Source organism: Mastacembelus armatus, chromosome 11 (genome assembly GCF_900324485.2).
Source record: "Mastacembelus armatus chromosome 11, fMasArm1.2, whole genome shotgun sequence".
Lineage (NCBI taxonomy): Eukaryota > Metazoa > Chordata > Actinopteri > Synbranchiformes > Mastacembelidae > Mastacembelus > Mastacembelus armatus.
Window position 1 is genome coordinate 9,476,026 of NC_046643.1, and position 18,662 is coordinate 9,494,687.

Here is an 18,662-nt window from a genome sequence, read left to right on the forward strand (position 1 = left end):
CTTCACATCAGCATTTTAAAAGGCCAAGCACAGCATTCCCCAGACAGACAGTGTAACTTTAGTGAGTAGCAAGAGCGATGTAGTTTTATTGGTCTAGAGGTTAATTAACGCTGAACGGGCAGTTAGAGGGACATTCTTTGTGTGCGCTGTTTCACATGATTTCCACAGAACACAGCTCAGTTGCAGTTTTGCGAAATGAAAGCTCTCAATTTATCACATTAAAATATTCACGTTAGAATCAATTCTTAAAAATAAAAAGGAAAAAAAAAAAAAAACAGACTTATTCCAATATTTAATCATTTTTATCCAGGAAACTAAAGGTTTAAAGGTTAAAATATCTTTAAAATAAAATATGCCAACAAAAAAACAAAAAAACAAAACAAGATCACAGAGTCAGGTTTTGTTTGGTTGAGAGATGATCAATGGTCAGAGGCACTGGTTTAGAAGGGGGAGAAAGCTGCCCTTGACGACCAAGAGGACATTATCCTTATTAGCTTTGAGAATCAGTAAAGAGAGCTTCCTCTGTAAGGACATAGACAGACAGAACAGAGAGAGGTATGGCCACATTTCCACATTCAGAAGTAACAGAGCATCACACTCCCAATCAGTACAGTAAGCTCACGGGGAGTTTACTCCCCTGAAAGTAATTTGGAGATTAAGGTCCAACTCAAGGGTGTAATGGTGTAGTGACAGGGTTTGTAGTTCAATGGCGCCCTCTCTCGGTAAAAGAGGGCACTGCTATTGATGAATGACAGCATTCAACATAATGAGACAGGCATTAGGTAGATGTGATAGCATACAGCATCAGCTCAAACCAGACTGAAGTGGCACAAATTACAGTTAAAGAGACAGGGTATAAGGTATTTTGTGACTGGTAGGGTCACAGTCCACGTGTGCAACTTTATAGCCGACAGCAGATCAGCTGTCGCTCCACCAAAACTGCAGATTCCCCCCTGATCCCACATCAGTTTACTTTTATCACACCCTCTGGATTGGACATGACACTGGTATAAGGGGAGCAGGAGAAGAGGGGTGATTCATTTGTTCACAGATCGTTCGGGTTGACAATGGTGAAATCAGAGTCCTTGCTGTGGGTGGAGCCATCGTCTGGGCTGGAGGACCCCGAAGTGGTGCCAGCCGTCAGGGGGTCGTTGAAAGTTCCCGCCGTGCCTTCAGGTTCCATTCGCACTAAGACACGCCCTCGCCTGATTGGAGGAGTGTTCTCTGCTGCAGCCCTTCCTCCTCCACATCCCTCGGCAGCTTGCAGATCTCCATCCTGGGACACGAGGATATAGTCATCCCAGTTCTTACCATCTGATCCGAGGGAAGACGCCACCTGCACACATTAGATTGAGATATGTAAGAGCTGTGTAACATCTGCCTGCTGCCTGTAAAGCCCTTCAATACAATGTTACACTGGGCAGTTGTGGCTCAGGAGGTAGAGCAGGTCATTCAGTAAATGAATGGTCAGTGGTTTGATCCCTAGTCCCTCTAGTCCACATGTCCTTGAGTAAAAAGCTGAACCCTAAATTGCTCCTGCCCTTCCATTATTCTATGATTGTGTGTGCAACTGGCCCAGACAGCACCTTATATGGCAGTGCTGACATTGGTGTGTGAATGGGAACTAGTATAAATTAGGCCATTTTAATCTTCCAAAGAAACACAATTGGTTGCACACTGGGGACAATTTCTTAAGATTGAAGATTTTGAATACTGAATCAAAAGGTCAATCAATCAACCAGTACAGTTAAAAAGTTTATACCAATACAGCTGCTGACAGTGCAGGGATTTCAATTTCTTAGCCTAGAAAAGAACTAAAAGACTATTAACCTGTTGCTCAGGTGGGGTCATCGGCTGCTCCTCCTCTTCTTTCTCGTCTGTGCTCATGCTCCCATCCAGATCAGAGTCCCTGCTCTGCCTGCAGTTGCCCTGTTGCTGGTGGTCGCTGTGATGATCGTCGGCGCTAAGAGCGGTTTCAGCAGCTGCTGTGGAGGTGTAGTGATCATCAGCAATTGTGATCTCCTCGTTCTCCTCAGCCTCCAGCTGGCTTTGGTTGAAGCGCAACGCCCCCTTCAGGATGTCTTTGATCTGACAGGAAGTTACAGGAAAGACCCATATAAGGAAAGCACGCTTAGAAAAAGCATATCCCATGACAGCATTAATGTGCATTCATCAAACATGCTATTCACCTGTTTGAGCCCAGCCAGTGACACCAGGACCTCATCCTCCTTTTCCAGGTGTTCGTGGAGAATCACTTCCTGGATTTTACCTGTAAAAACACATTAAACAGTCATTGATACAACATTCACACAACTTATTTCAAACTAAGACACACACTGGATACACTAACAAGTACTTTTCAAAAACAGAAGCATTTTCGATAGTTTAAATCATAAAAAAGAAACTCACAAATATGTGTGTTCATCATCTTGGCACAGTACTTGCTCATGGCCTCCAGGTCGTTGATCTGACCCTGCAAGAAAGACACCTGGGCTTCCAGATCCTCTTCCTGTAACACATACACATATGCATCGAAGACTTAGACTTTCTTTACTGCCTATATAACTGGGAGAGAAGATAAGAAAGTTTGACAAAATAAGAATAAGATATGCAAAGACCTGCAAACAGTCCCACAGAGAGAAAAAAAGTATAGACAGCAGGTTGCATGGCTCACCGTCTCTTTCTTGCCCATAGTCCTACTGTGGGAGCGAGAGCGAGTGATATTGAAGAAAGATTCCTTCTTGGTGGCAGAGAGGGGCGGAGATGAAGTGCTGACATCACTGCCTCTAGAAGGGGGGAGAGGGGGTGATGCAGTGGACTGTCCCCGACCACCAGTGAGGCTTTCTATACTAGGAGAGGAACTGACTGTCCTAGAGCTTTGGCCTGAGAGAGGGGCAGGAGGTAGAAGACAGAGTATCAGTGCAAAATGAAAGTGTACTACTTACAATCCAAATATACAAACAGAATAATATTGTGATCTTCATTTGCTGTCAGCACAGCAAATTACATGATCTCAACTCAAGATCTTTTACCTTGGATGATGCAGTGGAAAATCAGTAAGTGGACCTTTTTGTCACACGACAATACTGTTGTTTAATCCAGTTACAATAAGAGGCACAATGCCATATATTTTAAAGTACCTAATATAATTAATATTTAATGGTTATGTTTGTTAATTATCTAATACTTAAATTAAATGCCAGGGCAAGAAAGCAAACTCTACCATGTGAATAATTGGAGACTTGTTTTTAATTATAATCAAGAAATTGTTAAATAATAAAAAGCAAGTATAAATTAATTACATTTGCAATTAAATGTTAGACTAATCAACTGAAAGAAAAAAAATAAATAAAATCATTAAATTTTTGCGAATTAATAACTGTGACCTTATTCTGTCTTTAAATGATGATTGACAGACATTTAAAATGAAATAAAAAATTATTTGAACTTATCGTTATCCCATATACTAATAAGTCTGCTTGTCATATTCCAGTATTCTTCTGCTTCCGGCATTAACCTTTAATGTTTCCATCTAACTGATGTAAAGATGTGTACACAGTGTGCCACCTAATAATTAAATGAAGACCAACCCACAGAACAGCAGGAAGAGCTCTGATTGGCCAGCTGTTATGTGTCAACGGGAGTTGTGTGTAGTGTTAGACCAATCAGAGCTCCTGCTGCTGCTTAAATAATGCTCATTTATGCTTCATTTAAATGCAAATGTGAGTATAATCATTTATAATTGTGTTTTTCATTTATTAGTGTATTAGTTGATTAGAATTAAAAACTGTAGGTCTGTAATTATTAAGGTTCCACTGAAGAAGGACAAAAGGAAACCAAATTGTCTTTGAAACAGGCAGGATTGCAAACACATGATAGGCAGCAACACATTTACAGCCAGAGTGACATCAAAACAAAGCACAGCAAACATATCACATCATATCCAGGATGTTCATGCTATCAGTTCAATTTAAAACAAAGTGGCAAGCTGTGACCTCCCTCTGCTGGTCAAAGTTCACCATTACATGCTGTAGACTCTCGATGTGGATTTACTGTAATATGTACCTTCCTAACAGCTAATTAAGCAGCAGGAACAGATGACCAAACAGAGACACAAACAAGAACAAATTTAGAGGAGTGGGGGGGGGGGGGGGCGTCACATAAGCGGTTGCCATGGCAGCAGTTACCTTGTGTGTCAGTGTGAATCTGGGCTGGGAGAGAGACCTGAGACACTCCACCTGAAACTACATCTAACAGATAGGAGAGTCAAAGCTGACACTACCATCACCACCACACAAACCAACGCTTTGTTTGAGACATTCTGATAATCTGTGCTGGTGTTAATGTGTACATGCTGCTAATTCATCAATCTGCCCGTACTGCCAACAAACATGAGCAGATTAGTGGCTGCTAAATACAAAGTTGTCCTACAAACAATTTTTCCTCTGCTGCTCACCTTTGCTGAGATGGACGGGCATGCTCTCGGACTTGAGCAAGCGGTGTTGCTGATTCTGGGCGTGGCTCTGGGTCTGCACTGGAGCGTGTCCTGACGGGGGCTCAGCCAGTGGGTGAGGCAGGGTGGGTGCCGAGGCTGAGGCAGGGGAAGTGGATGAGGAAGAGGAAGAGGAGGAGTGCACCTCGCTGTTGATTGGTGAGATGCCGGTGGAGCTGCCAGACATGGCTGGAGAGATGAGCTTCCTGCCAAAATTCAGCAGGCTGCTGGAAACCTTGTTGATGTTGAGGGGGGCTGCTTTTGTACTGGAACTAGAACTGCAAAAACAAATTTGAGATGCATAAGTAAAATGAAGGTCTACAGACAGAGCAATAGCAGTGTTTTGGCATGTTTTAGACCTTTGCCTTCAACTAATGGATACTTAGTTGCTGCTGACCTGTTTCCAAACCACATTTTAAGTGTGTAGATTTATTTCCTACCTTCTAGGCAGTCAGCCAATTTATTTTCTGCACAAAAAGAGACTCAGCGTTTTCAGATACTAGAAACCTCTGTGAAACACTTTCCATCACAGTGAACAAAATTACAAGCACGGGCCATTAACAGACTGCTCAACAGTCAGAGTTGTGTTCTTGAATCCTCTAAGAAGAACCAGAGTACCCTTTTCTAGCCTGCAACAATAACGTAACTCTGACTTTAGCTGTATTTTCATAAAATATGCCAGTTTAGGACATTTGGATGGACAGTGGAGAAGCTGACTATGCTGCACGAGAGGTTTATAATTTTCGATGATCTTTTTGGTACTTTTTCTCCAGAAGTGAAAACAGATAAATGTGCTCTAAGAAAACTCCAACTTCTTTTTACAATTACTTTAAAACTGTAGAAGGAGATTTCATTCACCAAATCTTTTATTATAATTCAAACTTGACCCAAACCCAACGGGCAGCAGTGACTTTTGATTCATACAGTATTTGTGTGATTTACCGTGTCTTGTTCATCAGGTCAGCTCCCCTTGTTTTGTAGTAATCCAGATTCTGCTGGAATTGGTAGTTGACAGGTCGTGGGTTATTCTAAAATAGGAGAAACAGAACAAACAGTATTTTGTGTCACATCAGAAAAAAAACAGGTGATAAACAGGTGACATAAGAGAATGACCAAGTCAACCTAAAATCTGTGTTTGTGCATGAGTAAGAAACTGAGCAAGCACGTTTGCCTTCATGTCTCTGAGTCAGTAAAGCCCCCCAAAGGTGAGCGTCTATGATGAGGACGTGGTGTGACATGGTCGTTCACCTGAGGGAAACGCTGTCATGTTGGATCAGCACCTTCCTGGAGTTTCATCCCAGGAGGAGAGGAGTGGGAAAAGAGTGGTGAGTTTGGGTGTATGAGTCAATGGATTAAGACAAGGAACAGAAGATGGTTTGTATTGAGACAGGTCAAACAACTGGTGCAGTCATATTCACCTTATACACACACACACACACACACACACACACACACACACACACACACACACACACACACACACACACACACACACACACACACACACACACGTCATGTCTCACTATAGTTGCGAGGACACACAAGTGTCACTCCTCAAAATTGAAGTTGTGAGGACTGGCCAAAATTTCCTCACAAGAATGGTAGAGTAAAACATGTCCACACAACGGCAGAAAGACTTGTACACATACACACACACACACACACACACACACACACACACACACACACACACACACACACACACACACACACACACACACACACACACACACACACACACTCGAGGGCCTTGTTCTCTGTCTGTTACGTCTCATTTACACAAGATTCACATTCCTCACATGTAATTCAGTCCTCTGTGTGTGTGTGTGTGTGTGTGTGTGTGTGTGTGTGTGTGTGTGTGTGAGAGAGAGAGAGAGAGATTGCACAACAGAGTGATGAAAAAAAAAAAAAGGTTTAGGGCTTCAAGTTAAAAGTTAAAAAAAAATACAATTCTCATTTCAGCTGCGTGATTCTGAAAACCTTTAGACACAAAACACTTTTTAGTATAGTTTCCCCATGACCAAGTGAATTTCTAAATGTAGAAACAACTGGTTTTGTTTTCACGCTCACTGTTTTGCATGAACATTTTTGGAAAGTAAAATGTTTAAAGGTTCAGATTCAGGGGTAAGGACCTTCCCTGGACAAATACAATGAAGATTTTCAAAGTGAAGCTACAAGACTGTACATGCAGTCTAAGTACACTTTGCTCCAGCTGCCTTTCAAATTGACTAGACCTTATTCAGGGTCTTTAAATGTAAATGTTAAACATGTGAAACCTCCTGTTTCTCACTACAGTGATTGGTTCATTGACTGCATCTGCACTTCATGCTTTTACTAAAAGTGTTTTCAAATCACTAAAATGTCAGCACTTACAGTGAGGAACTGAAACATTTGCTGCAAACCAGCTTTGGTTCTTTTTAACTACCTAGAACTAACACAGTGCAACAAAGCTGTAAAATTCTTCACTCCACACCAGCCCAGTTTTGTTCTGAGAATTCAAGATCGCTGCTTTGTGTATTGGTAAGTGTTTCACTTCTGCAAATCTTTTCCTATGTGCAAAAAGAAAAAGGAAATTATTCTGCTAGCACAGTGTCTCCTCTGCTGTAATTACTGAATAAAAGAAGCATGAGAGGCACAGTGAGTCGAGATTCAAGCTGTGACCAGTCAGGCGTAAGGAAAGTGCTTATGATTCCACACCAGCACTTTAAAGTGAAACTAAAACCCTTGTGTCGTTGCTTACTTTGGGATCTCTTAGGAATAGAGCTTTTTGCAGCAGAGAGTTGATGTCTCCTATTGGAGGGTAGTGCATTAGCAGGCCCAGGCAGGTCTGGAAGTTACTAGCAATGACTGAAACAGACACAAGAAAAAAAAAAAAAGTATTAGTGATGCTGAGTGAGCAATGATTAACAATCGGAAATTAGAATCTCTTCAAACATAGTAAATATTCTATTATTACTGTATATATTTTCATTTGGTCATATATATATATATATATATATATATATGAGATACTGACAAATTTCTACATTAACTAGCATCTCTTGGATAGTTGGTTAGGAGTTTTGTGTGTGTGTGTGTGTGTGTGTGTGTATCTTGGTTAAACACTACATGGAACATGTTGTTTATAACCTTTCCAGTAAGGACCATCCTCCCTGCTGAAACATTCACTTCCCATATTGAGGTCATGTACGAGAGTGCACTCCAACTTCCTACAACATGCTTGTGTTTACTTACTAGTTGCAAACAAATAAAAATAAATGACAATAAATAACGTAACACCATTCATACAGCACACAATGAGAGGTGTCAAAAATAAATCAGTCCTCGCATCTTGTTCTACCTGGACATAAAGATGAACATGCAGATTGTAGCTGTATTCATGTGTGTTTGGATACTATGCATCTATTCTACAGCAGCATGGATTCACTGTCTTGGGCATGAGAACTGAACGGCTTCAGCATGTGCTGCCTGTATGCATGGCAGCAAAGATCTACTGTATTCTATTTAAAGCAATATGACTCCATCTGATTAAATGAGGTGGAGTAAATCACATTCTTCCAGTTAAGTGTTTCTTATGAAATTACATGCTGGAAAGGCAACACATGGCGTTATTGGATTATTTTAGTAATAAATGGAGCGTACGAGCATCTCGGATGTAGAGCAGCATGGCCACAAAGATGTAGTCCACCAAGTCCAGAGTGACGCTGTCAGCAAACAGGGCGTCCCACACCACCAGCAAGTCCTGGAGTGGAAACTCCCGGCCAAACAGCAAACGTACCCACCGGCTGAAGGACGCAAAGACAGACAAGGTAACTGTATTTTTGTCTTTTTGTGGGGGGTCAAGAAGAAGATCAGACACACAGTAGGGTAAATACTGACATGCCGTATATTTGTGGGGCGATCTCCAGCCGGTTGAGGTGCATGTGCAGCTCCACATCATGTTTCTTCACCAGCTGGTCCTGGATACGGTTGACTTTGGTCACAATGGCAACAGAGGGCCCTGCGTCCTGGGGCCGAGCGAACGGGATGCTGGTCAGCATCTCTTCCTTACCCTGGAGATAATCACAATGAAATGAGCACATTATAAGCATAAACATAAGTTAGCAGCATCTGTAGTCATTTAATAAAACTGTTAACACATATGTTAAAAGGAGCAACAGTAACTACAACCATCTCAGTTTGAACAAAGGTCCAAACCTCGATTTTTTATTTTATGTTTAGATATTTGAACACATCATTATGTTATGATCCTTATGATTTTCATCAAATCAAATCCTGCTTTTTCTTTCCCACTTTCAGCCATTTAGTGCATTTACATTCAATAATAATCTCTTTTAATAATAGTATCCATTTTCAGTGGCATAAAGCACTCAGGAAATAATGCCATCTAGGACTTTGCTCTTTGCTATTGCTGCTTTTGCAAACCCAGCATTTCCAATGATGAAACACAAGGTGGCTTTTATTGTGAAGTAATCACCAAAGCTACATCTGACTGTTCTACAAAAGAAGAAAACGTCATTTATAGCATTTGACTGTGAACTGGTTTAAATTACACCAGGTAGCAACAGATGAAGAAACTGTTGGGGTTTGCTGCAATGATTGCCGTTTCCACGGTAACAACATGGGCTGTCAAATCAAATCTTAAGTATTACAACTTAAAGTACTTTTAGTGTTACATCATCAAATCATGTCATATTATGTTACATCTTCATGATGGTGCAATAAGCCGAATGTGTTGACAGGCACGATCTATTATTGCAATTACATTGACAATAGATGTTCTCCACATCAAACTGACCTTCCTCACTTCCCTCTCAAAGCTGGAGAACCACGGCTCAGCCGTCTCCATCAGCTGCGAGAACATGGCACTACAGACAAAGGCGGATGAGTGTGTGTGTGTGTGTGTGTGTGTATATAATGAGAAAACAAGATGGAAACAAATTCCAATAATGTAAAAAACAAATTTTTCAATCAGCACACTGGGCACATTATTTCTGTAATTCATAAGTGTACTCACTAGGCATCATGCTCAAGGTGGACTGGGTTCAACAGACACTTCATCTCCTCACTGTAAAAAAAATGTATTAAAAGCAAAGACACTCTGAGTTGATCAAATGCAGAGCTATTTTGGATTCACACCATAGTACAAGCTACTGCCACAGTGCTTAGTCTGAAGGTATTTGAGGCAAGTAAAGTCTGAACAAATCGGTTTCAGAGCTACAGTATGAGGAACTGACCAGGGGCTGGCTGTCTCGCTGGCATGCTGGAAGGTTTGATGGTCACAATGCAGCACAAACACTATGGGAGCCAGCAACTCATGCATCCCCTGCAGACAGAGACAGACGGATACCGAAGGAGAGGGAGCGTAAGACGTAAGAAGGCAGGGGGAGAGAGAAAATATGGTTCATTTGTGGTCAATTTTTCCTTAATGATGATGCACAAGGTTTCTAATCCAAGATGACAGGTTTAATTTAGACATTGTTAGCCACTGCCCGGCCATGTGTCACTTCCAGTTTGCAAAAAAATATAGAAGCTGTACCAGCCGTCTATTCGTCTGCTGGCACCTGTTACAGACACTGATAATGATTAGGTTACAAAGGCATTTTGTTCTTTTGTCTGAGCTCCCTGAGCACTTAGAAACACACACACACACACACACACACACACATACAACTGTGTAGATTATTGAAACTGTGGAAAATACACACACAAAAACAAATCAGAGGCAGCTAAAACAAAGATGTTCTGTGAATGAGTTGTTTACCTGTTTATAGAGTAACTGTTCATTTTCTCTGGCATAACAGAAGAGAATGTCCGTCAACTTGGTCCTCACTTCCTCGTCCTGGAAGTAACGGATTTCAGGGAACCTTATGCAGAAGGAGGGAAAAAAATAAAAAGAAAGTAGAGGTTTACTACAGTAATGTTCAAATCCCAATAATATTACAGAACAAATGAATAAACCGTGTGACGGTGATACTGACGTTCTCAACACGTCTTGTTTGATCATCCCCTTCAGCTCTTTATCCTGGAAGAACTTGTTCCACAGGCTCTGGACAGGAGATGGAAAAAATGAGACAGATTTCAAAACGAAGGACATTTGCAGGCTGAAGGAGTGACTGTAACACCATCATAATTAAAAATAGCAACAAAATTAGACCTGCACTGTGAACATAGCCTCCCTGCAATCATAATTACTATAGTGACTAGCCTGATATTTCTCAGTCGCATTTTTTTGAATTAAGACTATGTCTAAAACATCCCAGTGGCACTTTGTTTTATGGGGATTTAATTTCCTAACAATTTCTTATGATGTCTCCTCAAAAGAATTATTAAAATTTGGTACTAATTATACATAAAACGGAGATTATACATAAAACACACACATGTTTTTAATTGAACAGCTTCTCTAATTTCACTATTAATAATAAACTACCAGGAAATATCCTACAAAATTGTTACCAACTCCCTTTGTAGGCCGATAACATCTGTCATTACCTCTGTGTTCTTATTATTGAGCCTTACTGAGTGCACGTCACTACCTAATCAGAAACTGTAAGTGGCAGGCAAATTATTTGGGAGATGAAAAATAAATATTAGAAAAGAAAATTACACAACAAATTTGTTTTTGAACAATTTGAAACATTCTATTAATTTCAAAGTCAAACATTAATTCAGTGGCTTTATAATTACTTAAAAACTGTGCTAATGAATCATTGAAATAGTCTATAATTATTGTAATGACCCAGTGTGGAGGGAATGTGTTAGGGTCACATTTTAGATGCAGATATAAAACGATAAACGGACACACACACACACACACACGCACACACACACACACACACACACACACACACACACACACACACACACACACTTACCCCCTCATCCTGGGATAGCGGGTTATTGACCACAAGGTCCTGCTGCCCTGCAGCCTTGCGAGGATTAGTGATGTGCTGAGACAAAAAAATGAAACCAAAATGCACAGATGCCAGTTACAGACACTGAGAAATCTGTGTTTAGCTCATCCATTAAGGACCCTACTGTAACCTGAGACTCCTCTCCATACAGGCGGTTACAGGTTCAATTTCCAATCATTAATTAGTTCATTTTCATCTAAATGCCTGAGGTTAAAACAGCAAGTAGCAACTTAGTTCCTCGAAATAATTAACACAATTTATAATTCAAAACTAACATTAACTAATTTTGACCATCATATCCAGAGAAATAACTTGGGATCTTATTGAAGCCATAATGTTTGAGAAATTGCTCCAGAAACACATGCTACTGCAACTTTTCTCCGTGTTCTCATCATGCCGAGGGAAGAGTCCACAGAGAGGCGCTCTCACCTTCTCTTTGATCTTCTCATACTGAGCGCGGAGCTCCTTGGTCTTGTTGATCCACTCTCTTTTGTCTTCAGGAAGAACCTCCAGGTACAACTGCAAACACACAGGTTACTTCAACAAGACCTTCCCTCTCCCAGAATGAACAAACTACCACAAAAAGATTTTCAAACCCAAACTCTTACACAAAAAAAAAAAAAAAAAAAAAAGCCCTGCAAGCTGCCAGAACTGCTGTCTTTTCTGAGGCAGGGAAACTGCCAAAGCCTCTTTAATCAAACTCAGTGGGACTGCTTTATCCATTTGGCAGTTACCTTCCAGCATACGCTCCGAAAGCGGCTGCTCCTCAGTCGACCGTTGATGCCTGCCTGCCGGATCCTGGCCAGGTAATTACTGTTGAGGAACAAATCGTCCCATTCTTTCCTGTAAAGGGGAGGACAGCAAGATTTATGAGCTTCTCAACCAAAAATGGGCACAGCATACCATCTAATAGGTCTTCCTTCAGTAATCTGAGAAGCTGGAGCAGGGAGTTGGACCAAGAGTCGATGACGCACACGCGCACACACACACACGCACACACACACGCACACGCACACACGCACACGCACACACGCACACACAAGAGAAAATGCTGGAAACACTCACCTGTATGAGACAAAGGTTGACTGAGACTGTGGGTAACTGCTGCTGTCAATAGACCCTCCTGTTAAAATAGACACATCCACAAGACGGAGGTGTAACCAAAGTGTAAGGTGCAAAAGAACAAACCAATACTTCTTAAAAGCTTGTGGAGACAAAACCATAAACAAAAAAAAAAAAACTTTTGACAACAACCATAATAAGAACTGGCCTTTTTACTGCTTCTTAATCACCCAGTGGTTATTTTTAGGGCTTCTTTTTTCAAGTCATGCAGAAGAGAGGAGAGGGCCAGAAGCAGGCGCAGTAACAGGAGAAAGTACTCATCTTTGTCTTTATTGGTGGTAATCAGTCTAATTTGGCCTGCAGGTGAACATGTATTCAAGTTGGAAAGCTGTCTATCAACATTAGTTACAGGAGTAGATCATTCCACAGGGACACTCAGCATAAATATTCATCAGTTCCACAACCTGCCAGCCCCCAACATTTCCTCTCTCTCACACGTAAACATAAAAACATAAAAACACCGTCAGCCCGGGGGAGTCGCCAGCCATGTCTGTGACTCACACTTCATAGTCAGCCCCAATCTCTTCATTGAGATCCGTTATCTCTTCACGTCTAGTGCTTTAACCTATCATGGCTATCTCTTATACTCCATGCCTCATCTTCTGGCAGGAGCCTGTGGTAGGGCAAATGGCTCTTAACCACAAGGACACAACCATGAAAAGCCTGTGTAAAACACTAGTATATTATGGTATCAGTTAAGATTCGACAAAATCCAAATAAAAGCCTTATTCTTAATCACAGGTTGAAAAAAACAAAACAAAACAGATGATTTAATCCTGAGAACTGGCAATGAGAGCTGACGTACTGTTGGTGTTCTTGTTGAAATTATGTAGTGGATCGAAGCCCGTCTCCTGCTGATCATCTGTCTGGAGAGGGTGGCAAGTTTCAAAATTGGGGTGCTGCATGACCACGGCCCAGCTGAACCTGAAGAATGAGACAAGTTGATCAAAATGCAGAAATAACCCAAAATTAAATCACAGGTACAGTGTAATAAAACAAAAACTAACAGAGACACAATCCGAACTTTGGTTATCTCATCTTATGTTATGCATGACGTCCGAACTTAAAAATACAGTCCCAATGTCCCAGTGAGTGAAACTCAGCTGATTTCATCTACACTGACATATCTGCTGATGAGCAGACCAACCTTCGGTCAGACTCATTGTTGACGGATATCTTTCCTTTTCAAGTCTTGCTCGACCCCGACCTCTGACAGTTAAAAACTAGCTGTTCCAATCAATTAAATCACCCTGCTACTAACAAACCGTTTCATGTCAGTACTTACTCTCACAGTCTGGTGATTCTCCTCAGCCAGGACTCAGAAGGAAAAGGATGATACTGCAAGAAAGAGAAGGATCAATAATGAAACAAAGCATCACTATGGCTCATAAACAGAAGCAAAACTGATTTGGTGCTTGTTCAAGTAAGGAGAAAAAAAACGAAAACCTAAGAGGCATTCAAAAGCAAATGTGATGTACTCACATTTAGTGCACTGTTATGACCTGAGATGCCCTTAAACACTCCGATCAAACGGATGGTTCAGTCATTGAAGAATGGCTTAAATTAACAAGAAGCTCTTGAGCTGCCTGATGTTCCACAATACTCACCGATATATTAAACAAGCAGCGATGGTAATGAGGTCATTAGGTAGGCAAATTAATGCATTCATCAAATTCTCCGATGTCAATAGACCTTTCTTCACATACGTGTAATAGCAGCATATAATAATATATAACATGGTGGTTTAAATTGTAACCAGATCATCTGGTCTGCAGCAGGAACATGTGAGTTTGAAGTTCATGTTAAATATTGGCCTTTATTGTGTCTATGCAAACAATTTCCTGCATAAATCAGCAAGGAGGTATAACAGATCAAATAAGGGCTGGACTGTCACATGAATTTAACAATAAAGATTCTGATACATTCTAAACCCTTTTAACAGCACTGATAAAAGCTGACATCTAATCAACCCGTCAGGCCACAGTAAACATTTCAGAAGGCAGCTTGGAAAAGATGCACTCGTACTAGTTACGAGTGATGAAACAGTTAGTTGATGAAGAGACATTTTAATAATCAATCATTTAAACCGTTTACCCAGCAAAACTGCTAGGCTACAAACATCTTTAAATCGATTTTTTTGAACAAAGCAATTGGAAGATGTCTGAGAAATTGGGAAACTGGGTTTTAACCAAAATCTACAAATACAGTTCTGAAAAAAAAAAAAAAGTTTAATTTTCCCACAGAGACGTCACAATCTAGGTTAGCTAATGCTGCCTCCATTTCTTTATCCGGCTTGGGATTATTCCATGTTTATGAATATGGTTAGCCTCATACACATGCATACAGCACAGCACGCTTCCACGGAGCAGTATGTTTTCTTTCCCTTTATTAATTGTGGAAATAACACAACAAAGGCATCTCTTAAACCAATTAACCATATGAATGGAACACCGCTCGATAAATCAGCTACACATGCCATCAAAATAGAAATTATTTTATATGCATAATGTATGTTCCCATTTTCTCTAGGAAACATCTGTTCTCCTCGAAGACTAATGCTCTCCTTAAGCCAGTGGAGGCTTTTTTTTTTCTCCACTCCCTCATCAAAAGGACATTATCCCATTAAATTATCGTAACTAATCCACAACTGTAGGGAAAAACACAGGAAAGTTCTGAATAGGTATCCCCAATAATAGCCTGGATTTTAAATGAGACTTTTCAGGACTGGCATGAAAGAGTTACAGCCACCTGATCAAACATTAATCTAACAGTTGTCACCTCACACAGATTATCAAATCATATTATCACAATCTGACTAAAGGTTGTCAGTGTTAGAAAATATTCTGACGACCCTCTTCCCTACAGGCCTGTAAATGTATCTGGTGATTTATCTCGTCTTTCCAAAAAATAAAAAGTCTCCCTGAACGTGCGCTTTGTGAATGCGTGAAAGATGATACAGGAGGGAAGACCGGAGGCCTTGCTGCGTTAGCACAATCCCGCCTGGAGCCAGCCTTCTCTTCCTCTTCTGCTGCCTTCATTACTTCTTCCCACAGTCGAACATGTAATGACATCCTAACTTTACTACGTAATAATCAAGGCAAATTAGCTTCTGCATAATTTACTCCACAGCACCTGGAGACACCTCAATAATTCAAAACACGAATCTTTCATGAAATAATCAAATCAATACATAATGGAATGCATAAATAAATCAATAGACAAATAAGACTGCATCCATCTGTTCAGAGGGAGAATATCCTTTCCTGGGACTTACAATAACTAGCCAATGAAGCTAAATCTAAACTTCAGGCACAGCAGATTCTAGGCATATGTTGCACATTAACAGTGCTTGGCCATTTTCTTTTCAAAGTTATTGCCTCATGCCTGATTTCAAAAGGAGCAATAATGAAGTCATTCAGGCTGAACTGCTCGAAGCCTCTTCCGTCAAAAAACCCCACTAATGTGTATTACTTCACCTTTCACTTTCCCATCCCCTGACAAACACTCTGTCCTTCCTGAAAAGTGTTGAAATCAAAAGCTATTTTGTCATTTATACCTGTAGATAATAAAGAAACTGTATTTATTCTACAAAGATCTTCTAAAATTAACATCTATGGAAGGAGCTGGAAACACATTAAACTTAGGAGAACTGCAGTGTGTTGAAGAGGACTGGGCCAAGTGTAGAAGTCTCACTAAAAAATACAAAAAGTGCTTGATAGCAGTTTTCACCAGTTTTAAAATGGTACAACAAAGATCACAAGCAACAAGTTTGTTCAGTTAAATATAAAACAGAACCGTGGACATCAATTACATTTTAGTTTCAACTAATGCTGGAAAAAATATCTGGATATTTTTATTCTGAGCCACAAATATGTTTTTGATATGAACCTATAACCTCCCTCCATTTCTTTGCCTAAGGCATCATCACATTCTTAGTGTCATGAGGATATTTCAGAGCTGAAAGGCAGCGGGAGCGAGGGGTTTACCTCCACACAACAGCTCAAATTCATTTCAGCTCTTCAAGATACAGCTGCAGGTTACAGTCGTGCACTGACTGGACAGCCACATTGCTTAAAATCATAGTATTTGATACATAGGATTGATTTACAGCTGTGGCACCTGTGAAATAAACTGGGGGGGAAAGTTCTCTATCATTTCTCATACAATGTCCTGACTTTAAGAGAGTACTAATAACATTAGGTATCAGTTGTACTAATGGCTAACAGTCCACCACAGTCTCATTTCAGCTCACTATTATCAGCGCAGTCTAATGTAAAACAGATTTGGAAAATAAATCAGTACATGGGTTCTTTAGAGGATGAATATTAAACAGGATTCAGGAAACGGCGACAAGAGGAGCCGTCACAGGCAGCTACGGTCGGAGGGGCAGATTGCAGTTTAGTCAAAGTGAAACGCCGCAGCTAAACAAACTCACATGCCTCTGCTTCAGCACACAGCAAGACCCCAGGAGCCTTTACAGTCACATGCTCCGCAAGAGGCTGAGAACATGCTTAGGACCTTAAACCAGGCGAAATGCCATGAACATGCTGGGTCTTGATCAATTCAATTACCAAAACCATGAAAAGAGATCAAATCAGGCAGAAATCTATGTGTGTGCAAGAACTAGAGTGATTGGTTCCCTGTTTGTTAGTCCTGTCAAATTTCTCACAAATCACTGATTTACGCAACTGGTCCAGTGGGGCTGGAAGTGGCTTTGTTTTAACAGGTCACAAGCTCAAAGGGCTGGAAACCACTGTACTATAAGGAGACCAAACCAGACGCACACAGGCAGTGAAGTTCAGCAAGTATCACAACTTATTTCCTCTCTCTGGAAACAGTGCAGTAAATCTAAACCACGCATGTAACAGGCCACAAACACATTAACCCTTGCTCTTCTTCTGGATTTTATCTGGTCTGAACTAGGCTGCAGAGACACACACTTTGATTCATGGCGTAAGAAACTGCATGAAAGTAATTTAGCAGCTGCTGGTGGAAGTACGACTAAAGCAAATAATTAACTGTACAGTGCAGAGTTGGTGGTGCTTCCTATCATTTGGTGTTAGTAGCAGTCAGGGGCAGTAATCCATGGGAGAGTTCAAATCAATTTGAGTTTAACAAATGCATGGATTTCTGTGTCCTGGTTCACATAAAAGGAAAGAAAGAGATTTTAGAGTTGGATTAAAACTAAAAGACTACAGGTTGGACTGTGAAGGAATAGAGGATCATAAATAAAGCAGCTGCGGCGGAAGTGGGCACGAAAGGGGCTTGAAAACTAGTCCCACTGCTTTAAAGCACACTGTTAGCTGTAACCGAACCTCTGCACTGCCCTGGACCCTTCACTGAAGCTGCCAGACAAAACCACACACTCCACATTATCATACAAAGCACACACACAGTGACAGTGACAGTGACAGTGTGTGTGTGTGTGTGTGTGTGTGTGTGTGTGTGTGTAATGCTCCCAGGTCTGTCTCTGATGCACACGGACGGTGACAACCAGAGGGATTATCAATGCGCCGAACAGCTAAGCTAAGCTAGCGTGTGTCCTTCCTCTTCTAGCAGCGCTGAGTGAGGACTGACCCGGTTGAATGACACGGTGGAGACACGCTGTGTTTCTGCCTGGATATAACCTGACATGTCAGGGAGCAGGTGCGCCAATGCGACGTTAGCCTGTTAGCTGGTTATCACTGAGCCGATGCTCGGGCCTGTCGCCACTTCCGACACACACACACACAGCTGCAGCTCAGTCACGAGACTAAGCAATGAAACACACACATACACAGGTTGGGACGAGTGTGAGCAGTGGGTCAGAATAACCTGTTACCAGTTATGGGCTCTCAGTGCGGTTCCGATCATGCGGGACTCCTCATTCTGCTGCTTCGTGCTGTCTCCTGATTTGTAAACAGTAGCGGGTCAGGCGGATGTGCTGAAGATCAGCTGACTGGTCATGTGACCGGAGAGCTGTCTGCAGGTACCTCCTGTCCTGCTGCTGAGCTCCACAGTGCTGGGCCTGTCACACTGCAACTACATCACTGCATCTGTACCTCCATCAATGTTATAAGATGTTTACTGAAAGAGTCGTGATAATTCCAGGGACATTTAAACCTGTTAATCTGACATTATTCTCTATTACT

The 18,662-nt window shown here is 41.2% G+C and overlaps 1 protein-coding gene across 3 annotated transcripts; it reads right to left on the bottom strand.

Annotated features, from left to right (window-relative positions):
- Positions 1-66: 66 nt before the first annotated feature.
- Positions 67-18,460, bottom strand: tbc1d5 (TBC1 domain family, member 5). Of its 3 annotated transcripts, none has more exons than XM_026300357.1 (23): positions 18,353-18,460; positions 13,817-13,869; positions 13,337-13,455; positions 12,475-12,532; positions 12,144-12,252; positions 11,839-11,928; positions 11,371-11,445; positions 10,474-10,541; positions 10,257-10,359; positions 9,730-9,818; positions 9,510-9,560; positions 9,291-9,360; positions 8,372-8,544; positions 8,135-8,277; positions 7,233-7,339; positions 5,435-5,520; positions 4,457-4,770; positions 4,188-4,250; positions 2,675-2,883; positions 2,410-2,509; positions 2,190-2,269; positions 1,831-2,088; positions 67-1,336 (listed from the first exon to the last, which is right to left on the bottom strand). In XM_026300357.1, exons 3-23 carry the CDS (start codon positions 13,434-13,436, stop codon positions 1,046-1,048), a joined length of 2,637 nt encoding a protein of 878 aa, XP_026156142.1. In that variant the 5' UTR covers positions 13,437-13,455; positions 13,817-13,869; positions 18,353-18,460; the 3' UTR covers positions 67-1,045. The 3 variants fall into 3 exon arrangements, with proteins under 3 accessions (XP_026156142.1, XP_026156143.1, XP_026156144.1); XM_026300358.1 differs by having other exon boundaries at positions 18,346-18,457; XM_026300359.1 differs by lacking the exon at positions 4,188-4,250.
- Between the last annotated feature and the right edge of the window lie 202 nt (positions 18,461-18,662).